Below are 13,758 nucleotides of genomic sequence, written 5' to 3' on the forward strand. Positions count from 1 at the left end.
GCAGATTTAAAACTGTAACAGTTCTGATGAGAATTACAAATAGAAACAGTTATTCATTGAACACTAAATGAATGCAGAAATAACTGCTTGCTGATAATTTTTTATTCATTTTTTAGTAAAATTCATTGAAATTTTTGTATTATTTTCTTATTAATTGAAGAAAAATTGCTTAAAAATGTAGTGGAGAAAATTGAACTGCCTTAAAGTGTTTTTTTCCAAACATTGAAATGACTTCATGCTTACAAGAGAATGACAGTATGAAATGTTCAAGGTCGAACGGTAAAAAGGCATACATTTTTCGAAGAGGGAGCAAACTGCCCGCCGTATTCTGAACAATAATTCCCAGTGATCTACATTCTAAAAAACAGACACGCATTTTGAGCTGTCACTTTTTTGACTATTTCAGAAATGTGGGTTAGCAGTGGTGTGTAGTTTCTTGTTGGTCAAGACATGCTTGGGATTGGGCCGGCCTGTTTTGTTGCGTCACTTTTTTTCATCAAACTAAAGAAACCGTGTCATTGCGGGCGGGCAGAAGCGAAAACGGTCCACGAACCGCTTTGCTCCAGTGAACCACTTTTGAACGGAATAAAATGGCGCCCGTTGCTTCAGTTCACCAGTCCACTGTCTATTCGTGAAGAAGTTGAAAATGGAAGAAAAGCTTCTCGCTGAACAGCACCGCCACATGCGCAAAGTTGCTTTCATTGGAGTTGTAGTGAGTACTGTAGCTGTGATTGCGTCTGTTGTCACACTGCCTTTGATCTACAACTACATCCAAAGCTTACAATCACATCTGCTGAATGAACTCGACTTCTGCAAGTCTCGCTCTAGAGATATGTGGCTAGAGATTTTCACTATCCAATCCGCTAAACCTGTAACCAGACAGCGCAGAGAATGGCTTTTCGGTCAGTGGGTGAATGCCGCATCAGGTATGGCTGGCGCACAAGGTTATGCTGGTGCAGCAACTCCAGCGCCTTATGATTCTCAGCCCCAAGGTGGCAATCCATATGCTCCACCTCCACCTGCTTATGGACAACCTCCTCCTGCCTATGAAACCGTGCCAACGCCAACTGCCTTGCCAGCAGTCACTATTGTTCAGGAATGTGAGTGAAACATTTTCACCCGCTTATTTGCAGTCTACTTATTTGCCTTTTATTTCAATAAACAGGCTGCACATGCCACCAAGGACCACCTGGCCCTCCAGGTCCACCTGGTGATGATGGAAATGACGGCATTGATGGTGAAGCAGGAGTTGATGGACCTAATGGACGTGACGGAAAAATTTTGCCTCCTGATGGACCAGTACAAGAACCATGCCAAATCTGCTTGCCTGGAATGCCAGGACCTGCTGGTGCCGCAGGACCAAAGGGTCCACCAGGACCTAAAGGAAAACCAGGTGCTCCTGGCGTCGACGGTAAACGAGGAGAACGTGGTATGGTTGGTGCTGAAGGACCACCAGGACGTGTTGGCGATTGTGGACCGAAAGGACCCAAGGGTGATTCTGGAAAACTCATTGAAGTATGATTTTTAAAACTATACATTTAACACATCAAATCTACTGAATTGCTTTTCTTCAGGTCGAAGGACCTCCAGGCCCACCAGGTCCTCCTGGTCTTCCCGGACTTAAAGGACCTCAGGGTATTCCTGGTAAAGATGGTATCCCTGGTCTTAAAGGTCCAGTTGGTGAACAAGGCCCAAGAGGAAGCATGGGTAGCCCCGGTGCTCCAGGTATTGTGGGACCTCAAGGCGTCCGTGGACCTTCTGGACCGCCCGGAAGCTGCGATCACTGCCCAACACCCAGAACCGCACCTGGATACTAAATGGTTCACCATTCAACATCCTAATAATGCGCAATTTGCAATCGACCTTTTTACATTTTTTCCACCATTAATACTGATTAGTTTAAAAAGGCGATTGTCTTTTTATAAAAATTTTATAAACGAAAAGCTAAAATAAATTTCATTCATTCTTCACTTTTTGCATTGATTTGCTTGTGCAGTTGAACTAATTCTTACAACATATTAGCATAAGCTTTATAAAATGTTATGCTGAGAAAAATTGAATTAAAACGTCAATATTATCAATTATTATTAGAAAGATTTTGATGCTTGTTGAACAAGTAGGCAACTTAAAATTACAGGAGCGCACTAACATATTATTCTGCATTTGTAGGCTATGGGAAATCAGTTATCATGCGCATTTGTAAATATAAAGTGCCCAAATAACTTTAAAATCTTTTTTAAAATCAGTTTTAAAATTTTATTTAATAAAGCTGCACTTATCGAATTTCTTATTATCTACTTAAATAATATAAAATCACACATTTGAATATGTTATCATTCATTTTTATACTAAATTTCTTATTGAAAATACCACTATGCATTACGTGACAACAAAGAAGAAAAGTAAAAGAAGAATCTTAAAAATAAAAATTTCACAATGTAAAATAACAACTAAAAGTATTAAAGTAATGAATTTCAATAAATTTGTCAAAAATTTTAATGAAAATTATTTTAACAAAATCGAAACAAATACGAACATTTCGTGTAATCAAAAAAATATGTAGAAGTTAATTTAGCGCGCAAAAGTTTGATATAATGCAGCACGATTCATTTGATTGTACTCTGTTGCAATGATATACAGTTGTGCTAAATTTAATGCACAAAAAAATTCATAACAAGGAAACTGAAATTTTTTGCAAAGCAGACAAAATGCCTTTGACCTGAAGTTCAAGTCTATAAGCGTATTCTCATTTTGTGTGCAGAAACTTCTGGTTTTTGCAGTTCAGAAGTAAACTTTTTATAATAACTCAAAATTAATTATGTTACGTAAATGTTGAAAATTTTTATTTAATTATCAAAAATAAATAGCAATCAAAATGAATTTCTTGTACATCATAGAATTGTATAAACAAACTTTATTTCAGAATAATAATATGCTAAAATTAAAAAAAATATAGCAATTTGAATGTCATATGCAATGAAAAAAATTATAGAAAAGCAGTTCATATACAATAACTCTGAAGAAGGAATATAATTTTAAATCTCATTTATAAATAAGTGATGAAGTAAAATAATGTTAATTAATTAGCAATTAAAAGATTTATTTTTATCTCATAACTCTTACAATGCATTTCTTGTACACAGAATATTTGACAATTCTCAATGAATAACGCATTTAAACGTTTTCTTAGATTTTTTGCATTGTTAGTTTTATGGTAGATATATTTCAGCTTGACACAGATTTTTAATAAATCATAGTTATAATAATGTAGTAAAATGAAACAATAAATAGTACAGTCGGCCCTCAATATTTGGAGTTTATGCGTTCCGGGGGAACCGCAAATGTCAGATTTTTACAAATACTTACCGCTGCTGTTCATATACCCCACCGATGCCTTGTAAGCCTACGCCATTGTATGCAAACTGCAAGGAATAATATTACGGACCGTCTACTGATCTGCATGTTAAATATTTATTTCTTCCGCATATATTTTTTTATTTGTTTGATTGAGTGTATAAGAGTCAACATCATCGGTGTGTTCTTGCATGCAAGCTTGCCAGAAGTGGAGGGACTGTAGGGTGCATCTTTCTTAAAAAAAACGTTGTGACTATAGTAGTTTCATGCATTACGTGTTTACTCAAATTTTGTGTTATTCTCACGCAGTGTTGGACCATGCTAGCATGAAAGCGGAAATTCTGCACTTCCAGACATGCCCGGACCGGTTGATCAGTCTGGAGCTAGCGTCTGGAATCGCGTGACCAGGGTTGCCGTAAGCTAACCTCCCGTTTGCAGCACCCCCTTTCCGTGCACCCTAACGTCTTTATCTTTTTCATCTTAGCATTAGTAGCAATTATTTAGCCTTCTAGTTTGGTTAATTCATTATCACTACTTTTATGATGTGGAATGTCAAAGCGGAAACAACCTTGCACTGAACTTGCAGATCTACAGCATACATACACACTAGGGTCTAAAAATAGCATTTATATTATTGGCGGTTTTGAAATCCGTGAATAAACAAATCTGCAAATGTTCATGCTGAACTGTAATATAATTTTTTTAATAATAAAAATATAAACAGTACGATCTTTTATTTCTGAAGATGGAAACCATAAATGCATCTGCACGTATGATGTTTATATACTTATACGTGCGATCTTAAGTTTTAGACAACGTAATAATTTTAAACGCACGTGTGTACTTGATGTTGAAAAATTAGGGAAGAAAATTATTCTTTTAGAATGTAAAAGTTTTTTTATCAGCCCTGTAAAAAATGGCAGTTAAGTTGAACACCATTGTTTTAGAGAACACGCCTCACATAAACATGAATACATAAATATCATGAATATAACAGTAAATATAATGAAATAAATAAATAAAAATGCAGTGGCCTCAAGTTAACATGAACATAAAAAATGTCTGGCATTTGTTCGTGTTAATCATCTGTTCATGTTAAAAGAGTGAGTCATAAATATTTACAGAATACGTCGACAAATAATTTTTACGTGCTGGAGAATTAGCATTACCATTAAAAGCGCGCTAGAAATCAATTCAAGCATTAACTGGTTATTATTGTAATTTTTCACAAAATTCATAATTGTAGTTTTTCAATATTGCTGAATTTTGTGTCTTCAGCAAAATTTTCAATTTGGGCAAGTGAATTGAAAATAAATTGCGGCACGTCGCGCTGCGCTTGAACAAATCATCTGATTTTCAAATTCATGTTATTCTGAATTAATATTGCTTTTGGAATAAGACAGTTTATTCTGAATAGAAATTATGCTAAGCTGAGCTTGATGTTCCCGTCAATTGAGCTCCGCCTAATGCTACTGCATAAGTAAATTTTATTGCCATGAAAATTTTTAACCGAGTTCATGTTGACCAGAGTTCACTGTACATTTGTTCATATCACAAAGCATTACTTCATTTAAATAATTATTGTAGACATAAAAAGCAGTATAAATTAAAGTTACCTGAATATATAAATAAAATTAGTTCACCATAAGAAAAGGTTTTTTGAATCTGCAGATTCACTACTGACTGTAATCTGATGACTACACTAATCAAAATTGCGCGATTTCAGATAAAATGAAAATTCAGCATTTTATCTGATTTCATGGTCAGTTCTGAGAAAAGTATTTTCTAGCGCATACTTATTTGCACAAGAATTTTATTAATGAAGTAAAGTTGTCATTAAGAATTATGGAGCAGATATTATCTCATATAATGCATAGCATGTGATCAACCTTAAGCTGCATTATTAATTATAAAAAACAATTACAAATAAAAAAATGTTTAAAATAAATTTGTTTTAGCATACAATGCTAGCGCAAAAGGCTCGAAATATCACTTTTTTACTTTTTAAAGATAATCCGCTTTAAAACAGTACAACACATCATATTGTCATATTTTATTCAAAGAAAACAAATAAAATTTCAAAGTAATATGATCTGCAATAATAAAGAATATTTGTGCAATATTAATAAATTTTAAAAATTTAACAAGATGTTAATAACAAGAAGTAGATGCATAAATACCCGGCGTGATATAAGAAACCGTCATTCATTACCATCACTCGTTATCCATCACCAGAAATGACATTATTTTATCAATCATACATCTGAAAATTAAACATATGTATAATATTAGTTAATTAATAGCTAAACATGCAATTTAGATATTTTCTTAAATATATTTGAAAAATAATTGAGCACAGTACAAATGAAACAATGCTGCAATAAAAAAAAGTTAACTTTACGCATTTTCGACAGCATTTTCCACATTTTTACTGCATCTCTGACATGACTGGTAATTTACCATTCAAATCGAACTGCAATGCGGTCTTTAAATCATTGTAATTTGGAGTAGTTCTTGCATTCATATTTTTTAGCTTGTCATATAAAATGTTCAAACCCTTTGGAAGCTCTGATGGCAGTTGCCCACTGAAAAACCTTTGGCGCATTTCAATTATTTCTTTAAGGCTGTTTGTACCATCCCAAGGAAGGTAGCCCAACAACAGTTTCACAATGGTAAAGAAGACGGACCACAAGTCATCTATTGGACCCAATTCTACTTCTAGGATTGCATTCAAAGATGCATACTTCAACGTTCCACGAAATGTGGAATTTCTTGCAGCCAGTCTGTTGCCATATCTATCTTTGAACTGCAAGCTGGAACCAAAATCGACGAAGTAGATGTTGCTTGAACTAAAATCACTATTCTGCCTCAGACCAACTGTAATGTTGGATGGTTTTACATCACAGTGCAAATATCCTGCGTTATGTATATCCTCAACCGCTTCCAACATCTGAATAGCCAAATGAATTGCATTCTTCTGACTAAGCTGCTTTTTAGCTGAATTCTGAACTAATTCACTTAAATTTGGTCCTAACAAATCCATTACCATATAATAGGAGCCATTTAACCATCCAAAACCATATAATTTCCCGGCGTGTTTGCTGCCTTGCAAAGCGCGCAAGAGATTTATTTCCCTTTCGAGAAAGTTTTCTACATTAGATGTATTCACTTTAATGGCAACGTTTTTTTTATTTAACTGGTCGATCCCTTGGTAAACAGCTCCATAGCTTCCCCTATTAATATATGAAGATATTTTATATCTGCCCTGCAGGACATCATCTTCTGCTAAGTGTTCTTTGCTCTTCGTAAATCGAACAGTGTTATCCATTACTCTATAAAAAATGAAAATTACAACATTATCATATAATCAATACTAAAAATGGAAATAGCAAAACAATCAGAAATGAGTGTAGTTGCAATAAATCCTGATTGTAATGAAGCTGACTGATGCTACCGGTGTTGTGTCGCACAAAGTGAATACTAACAAAATGCTGCCGCGTTAAATCACCAACACTTTATTTTCCTTTAAACTTGAATTGTTTTAAATTATAAATTTAAAACTTATTACTGTAAAATAACAAATGTGTTGTGGCGTATTTTAAAGCACCAAATTAAACAATGCATTTACCTTTGATTGAAGTGGCGAACGCCATTGTTTGGTTATATAAATGCTGAATAATTTTAGCACATAATAGTCAAAATAGCAAGAACAAATCATGTAAGAAGTTTTGCCAGTAATAAATAAATATTATACTGTAACCTAAATACTCCACTGAACTTTATATTAAGCCTAAAAATTTGATAATGTGTATAGCTGACAGCATGAGTCAAATTATCCTCAGCTATGTTGAAATAAGATATACGCTAAGATGACATATGGGTTATTTTACGTAATTATTTCTGTAAGAAATAACTCAAAATGAAAACAGTGAAATAAATGTCGATTAGCAACTTTATTGAACAAGTATTAAAACTATACGGTATCATCCATCTCTACCATTTTAAAGTCTATATAGGGATAAATATAAATATAAATAAATAATAAATAAATAAATAAATAAATATATATATATGAATTTTTGTAATTCTTTAGAATTCTCTCATTAGAAACATCACAGAAATTATGTATTCAAAAAAAGTTTAAGATATGATTATTAAAATGACATTTAGCAATAAGCTTACCAGCTCCAGCTAACCGGTTTGAACAAGCAGAAAAAATTTAATTCAGATCCTTGGAAGCGGTTTGAAATTTAAGATTAGAAGTGATGTCCATGCAACAGAATTTTCTTTTTTCCTTCCTATTTTTACAATGACTGATGCTTCTCATAGCTAGCCGGTTCGAGCACAGAGGTAACAAGCAAAAAAATTTAATTAAAAACCGTAGGAGCAGCTGGCATTTGAGATTTGAAGCAAAACCCGATCTGACGATTTGAATCCTTTTTTACTCATTTTCACAACGGCTACCTACAAATTACTGGTAAATTTAAGAAAAACAAAGTTTGGAGAAGACTTTCTGCTGTACCAAAGTGAATCCATGCACAACCTTGATTTGTGACAAATTATAACATTAGACCAGCAAAATCTGATGCATGAATGGGATGCACACATATCAGCTTTATTTCAATATTTTCAGAATAAATTGATGACCAATAAAAGACTACCGCTTTGAAACACATATAATGTAAATATTAAAGTCATTAACCATTCAGAAGGTTGGCATAAGCATTAAGCATAGTCTCAACCAGAAAGCGGATACAAGCCATTTCAGGTTTTGCAAACTGCCCTGGCTCCTGATAGCAAATGAGGGTACTATGGAAACGCAAATTGAACAGCTGAGATTAGGTCACGCTGCCGCTGGTGACTTAAGACGGGCTAATGACGTTTATGCTGAAAATGAAGAATGCGCTGAACAATAAAGGAATGAATATATCAGCAGCGGTAGGCGTACAATGAAGCAGTTGTTTGAAAATTTAATTTGAGCTGATTTAATGAGGCCGTTCAAGTGGAGATTTTGTTTGAAATTTGTATTACATTTTTTGTTTTGATTTTTCATTTTTCATCGTTTTCACTTTCTTAATATTGCATATTGATGCAAATAGGTTATTGCTGCTGTTGTTAACTAATAAAAAATAAAAATCACTGTTTTACTTACTTTATATGTGTTGGTTTTGCTGAACCGTAGCTATTACTTTTCATATAATTTCATCGTTGTACATTAAAATATAGAATAATGATAAAAATTGTTTTTGAAAATAATGATAATTAAAAAATGTTAAATTCAAATATAAAAAAAATAATATGTAAAAATCAGTATTTTTATAAACTGTGATAAAAATATACTGAATAAAATTTGAAAATATTAAAAATTCCACAACTAAAGCTACGAAAATCATAAACAAAATATTTGGACCAATGAAAAGAAAAATACTGCAGCTAACCACAATGAAATAATTTTAATCAATGAACAATTAAACATGAAAAGCCAATCAGATTACGGTATAAACGTGCAAAAAGATGACGATTTCAACACGTCAGAAAATATAATGAAAATTTGTTCCAACCAACCAGATTTTTCAAAATAAAATTGTCTAATAGGCAGTTTATTTTTGAAGTAAACAACAAAATGGAGGAACAATGGAGGAATTTAATATGGTTACAAAATGATGTAGCAAACAGTTATTAGATGAGTAATAAAATACTCCGTTTTTAAAGAATTTTTTAAGCATTTAAAGCTTAGACTTTGTCGTAAAAGGATGTAGGCATATTAATAAGCATTAATTTTTAAATTGAACTCATTCATTCTCATTGAAAAAACACTGCAATATTTGTTGGTCATTCATCTTTGTTTTATTTTCTGCAAAATTTTATGATAAAGATAGAGGGCTTTTGGAAAAGTAGAATTTTCGTAAGAACTTGTGTAGATATGCTCTTATTCATTTCAACGTTTTATTTGTACATACTGAAACTATTTTCTGATGTTAAAAAATAAATTTATCTGATGGCAATTTACTTAAAAATATAATATGGCAAATGAAATAAAAATATAATACAAATTTTGGAGACTTTCAATTTGTTTGCATTTGAATTTCAAATTAAAAGAGCAAAAAATTGGTAATCTGCAGATTTAAAGTAATGAACTAAAGCAATCACAGTGAGCTGCAATTCTTTTTATATTTGCTGAAAAACTGTTTGAAGAACAATTTTCAAAATATTTTGGAAGCCGTCCGTCATTTCGGTGTGTACTCACGAAAGCCATACATTCAGCTCCGCCTACTTAATTTACTTGCTTTGTTTAATTCTAATGCTTTATTAGTTGTTGCTTTTCATTGGCTACCAAAGAAATTCTTACATATAGCAAAAATTAATAAATCAAATTAATTCTAGAACACTGGTCAAATGCATTTTTATTTTTCATGGATTCACTATATTAAAATGAAAAAAGAATTCAACTCACTAAAATGTAAAAGTCACAAATAAAACGAATTTTCTCAACAATGAATAGAAAGAAGGCAATGACCAATGAGACAAGAAAGCTAAAATTAGGGCATTCGTGAATACCCGCTTTCAAATTTTCTTCAGGTTTGAAGCTTCTATTTGTTAATGATTTTCATGTAACTACTTTATTTACTGATGTATAAACAGCATAAGCAAAATGTTTATTTTTAATTCTCTAGAAATAAAAAGGAATACAGATAAAAACACATTAAACTGCAGAAAATTTTTTAAATAATTACATCTAAAGTAATTCAACTTTCTGAATTAGCGAAATTTATGGCTTTTGATAGTTTAGAGATGTTGTAAGTATTTAGTTGTAGTTTTCAATACGTAGTAGTTAATACTGTAACTTCCTTTTACCTAACTTACCTGATTTAAAAACCTAATAACCTAATTTTAATATCGTAATTCAAATTCAATAAACAGCGCATTCAGTCCGCGCGCGCACGCCACCCGGTTGATCGGGATCTAACTACCCGTTTGTAGTACTATTATTTTGAATGAATAAAGCTATATTATATGCTAGAAGATATGAAAGCAAGAAATTTCTTATTGTATGTTTGTCACATTTGCATTCTAATTTGATTCTTTCAGTCACTTATTAGCATTTTCTGTTGATCCATAAAACATTTCTATCTCTAGCAATGCTGCTCAATTTTATTTGCTAGTTCACTGCTTTTATAGTTCCTTGCTCATAAATGAGTCTCTTCAGCAATCTATAGAATAGCAGATGAAATTTCCCAACACTTTTTAAATTAATAACGCAATGCCATTCTTCTAAATCATCATTTATTGTTTTTATATATGCATTCCAAGACGATATGTATGATCTATTTATTTTAGAAGTGCATAAACATTGCATTCTGACAGCTTCACAGTAACAGCTGCACATCAGTTTCTGCGATCTTTTTCCGTAAAAATGCAATAACTAGCTGTATCGTTTTTCAAGTTAATATCTGAAGCTCAATTTGCCTACTGAAAAATAAAGATAACAGTCTTTTTTTAAATAAATAGAAAGCATGCCTTAAGTGAGGGTAAAAAAGTGTCAGTGCTCAACACTCAGTTTCCTGCTCAACACTTTTTCATATGTTTATGTTAAAACCATAGAAAGGGCTTAGAAAAACGTAGTCGTGTTGGAACCTAAAAAATGACTAGAGACCTGAGTTTTGTCTCAAAATGTGCAGAATAACGTGCTGCACTAAAGTCTGTTATTTGTTTCATGAATTTTGCAAAACGTAGTCTAAAAAAACTGAAAAATGACGATTTATTAACGTTAATTTTGTTGAATTTTTTACCTATAAAAGGCTTTAAAATTATTAAAATTGAAAATACATTAATACCATCATACACAACATTTTTTGTACTATCCATTAAAACAAATTTCATAAAAATTGAACGTACTTCCGACTTTTTACACGTGTTTTTCTAATGAGGGGTGTGCCACACTTCAACAATCCAACAACGTACCTTTCAACTTCATGATGTTCTGTAGATCGAACCAAAATTTCTGGAACATTGCAATTTTTTCAAAATATGTCTTATTGTTTCAAAAGAGATGTCACAAGGCTTCACACTATAAAAATGAAAATTGACACAGTGCATAGAAAACAAAACCCCTGGAGTGTGCTACACCCCAACAATCCACCAAAGGGTTAACGGTAAACTAAATTTTCAAAATGAAATTATGCAAATTATTCACCATTTCAGTATCTAATATGCAGTTTTTGAAAAATTTTTTAATAGAATTGAATGCTGACTAGATACAACCTTGACTGTGATAGGATTTTCAGCTTATCTTATGAATTTCACCGTGATAGAAACATTACTGCCGTTATCTCACCTTTAGTGTTGCCTTCATCAATTTATGCGGTAGAAATGTTACTACTCTGTGTTAGAATTCGCAAAAACAGAAGCTTTAGCCTAATTTTTAAAATATATGTAAATGCCTCTGTTGTTTTATTTCTAGTTCTGTCCCAGCTTCATATGGAGCATATTGGTTTGATGAACAAGTAAAAACATGAAAAAGTTCTGATAATTAGTGTGACGACGGAAGAGCAGAATTGTACCTGCACATCCCACTGATATTTTTGATTGGACAAGACAGTAGGGGACGCCAAGTCAGAAGTCGTTGATTGTGCGCTGTGCGGCTGTTATTCCGCTTTTCTTATTTTTGTCATTGTTGTATTTGCTCTTTTGTGCTTTGGCTAATAAACATTTAACCTTTCGCAATGGTCTGAAATCACTTAGCGCTGATGAGCGCTTTATTAGCATCAATACACATTCTGATTAAATAGCCATTCTTTACCAAAAGCTTCATAGTTGATAGTGACACCATAGCCCCAGATAGTATTGGAGCAAAATAACCATCTGACCGGAGATGTATGTTGCAATACTCTTGTCTCTGTGTTCGAAATAAAAGAATTAAATTCTACTATGATCAATTCAAAAAATGGTCAATATTGAGATTGTGACCAGTGTTATTTTGTCTAACCAGTAAAAGATGTACCATTTTCGACACTTCTGATCAATTCTGTACAGTGAGATCAACATACCCGTCAAATTCACGCCTCCCATAAACTGGTTGTATTCCTTTGCAACTGATGATGGTCAAGGAACATTAGCCCTAATCCGGGCACCTGTCTTCATATGCAGACACATAACACTTTCTCTTTTTTTAATGATTATAATAAAATAATCCACATGTTTGTAGTAGCTAAAATGCTCTGAGGTTACCACATTGATTACTTTTGAATGTGGTCCATGTTCGTGTGCTTTATGGAATATGGAGTAAAGTTTCTGTAGATTTTATAGAGTAGATTAGTCACAAAGGGTGTCAATGATAAATACGGTACTCTTCATGGGTGTCTGTCAGTGCTCTTAGACCTTCTTGACGTTAGTTTAAGAGTTACTGTTATTAGTTGAATATGTGACAAAAACCATCAATTGTTTATGGCAGCTTTAAAAATTGGATGAGTGATATCCATTATGCAGCTATTCATTGCTATGAATAATCGGTTGTGGTGAACCTGTGATGGCCACTTTTGCATTTTACCATACCTATTGACCATTTGACCGTTTGATCAGGAAAGTATCGTGTGAAGATCAACTGGATATGTGACGTGGAGAATGGTTATGCTCTGAAAGGTTTGTTATATACTGGCAGAAGTGGCTAGCAAGCACCAATGTTGGGCAATTGGCACAGCCACTTGTGAACTCTAACAGAAACGCTTTTATGGACCGTTATTTTACATCATATTCCATTGCGCAACATCTTTTTCAGCATGGATTACAGCTATTGGTACAGTGTTTGCACATCGTCGTGATGTTCTAGCATGTTCGCGTAAAGCAGCACGACGTGATCCTTACTCTACATTAGCTGTTTATGAGTACAACAAAAAGGTAACGATGATTAGTTACGCACCAAGGAAGAACAGCAATGTTCTTCTGTTGACTCCATGCCACGCAAAGTTGAAAGTAGACAACCAGCAAGGTTTCAAAAGACCAGACATCATAATTTACCATAATCTTGGCAATGGAGGCGTGGATAGCATGGATGCCAGAAAAGAAGATTTTTGCTGTATAAAATGACCAACAGATACACCGTGCTGATGTTGTACTTCATTGTTGAAGTGTGCATCAACAACGCATTCTTACTGATGAGACATAAGCAAAGTTATCAGAGTTATCAATCAAAGAAGCGTTTTATGAGAGAGCTTTTAGCTGGTCAAACACATTAAAATGAGATAATAAAATCAAAAATCTATGCACAAACTAAGCATGCCTTTATCCGCTACGGAGTGCCCTAAAATCATAAATGTTACAGATATCAGTTATAAAGCAACAAAATCCATCAAAATGCCAAGAGCAAAGACGTCGAAAATCAACGTGAAATCGCTGCCATTCATGTAA

General features: G+C 33.2%; 4 protein-coding genes across 4 annotated transcripts; 3 read left to right on the forward strand and 1 right to left on the reverse strand.

Moving 5' to 3' along the window:
* The first annotated feature begins 646 nt into the window (after window positions 1-646).
* Window positions 647-1,817, forward strand: Tsp_00746 (cuticle collagen 6 (Protein roller-8)). Its single transcript, XM_003376494.1, has 3 exons — window positions 647-1,100; window positions 1,166-1,515; window positions 1,575-1,817. Exons 1-3 carry the CDS (start codon window positions 647-649, stop codon window positions 1,815-1,817), a joined length of 1,047 nt encoding a protein of 348 aa, XP_003376542.1.
* Window positions 1,818-2,818: 1,001 nt separating this feature from the next.
* Window positions 2,819-3,758, forward strand: Tsp_00745 (glutamate synthase). Its single transcript, XM_003376495.1, has 4 exons — window positions 2,819-2,825; window positions 3,297-3,446; window positions 3,512-3,578; window positions 3,614-3,758. Exons 1-4 carry the CDS (start codon window positions 2,819-2,821, stop codon window positions 3,756-3,758), a joined length of 369 nt encoding a protein of 122 aa, XP_003376543.1.
* A 1,810-nt stretch (window positions 3,759-5,568) lies between these two features.
* Tsp_00744 (putative Tau-tubulin kinase 1 (Brain-derived tau kinase)) lies at window positions 5,569-7,007 on the reverse strand. The gene is made up of 3 exons (XM_003376496.1): window positions 6,983-7,007; window positions 5,787-6,351; window positions 5,569-5,617 (listed from the first exon to the last, which is right to left on the reverse strand). The coding sequence occupies exons 1-3, from the start codon at window positions 7,005-7,007 to the stop codon at window positions 5,569-5,571; spliced, it is 639 nt and encodes a 212-aa protein (XP_003376544.1).
* Window positions 7,008-12,600: 5,593 nt separating this feature from the next.
* On the forward strand, window positions 12,601-13,373 carry Tsp_00743 (glutamate synthase). The gene is given in 5 exon segments (XM_003376497.1): window positions 12,601-12,636; window positions 12,661-12,741; window positions 13,013-13,088; window positions 13,130-13,248; window positions 13,263-13,373. The coding sequence occupies 5 exon segments, from the start codon at window positions 12,601-12,603 to the stop codon at window positions 13,371-13,373; spliced, it is 423 nt and encodes a 140-aa protein (XP_003376545.1).
* The last annotated feature ends 385 nt before the right edge of the window (window positions 13,374-13,758 follow it).

The sequence above is a fragment of the Trichinella spiralis genome, assembly GCF_000181795.1.
Source record: "Trichinella spiralis strain ISS 195 chromosome Unknown Scfld4, whole genome shotgun sequence".
NCBI classification, from domain to species: domain Eukaryota; kingdom Metazoa; phylum Nematoda; class Enoplea; order Trichinellida; family Trichinellidae; genus Trichinella; species Trichinella spiralis.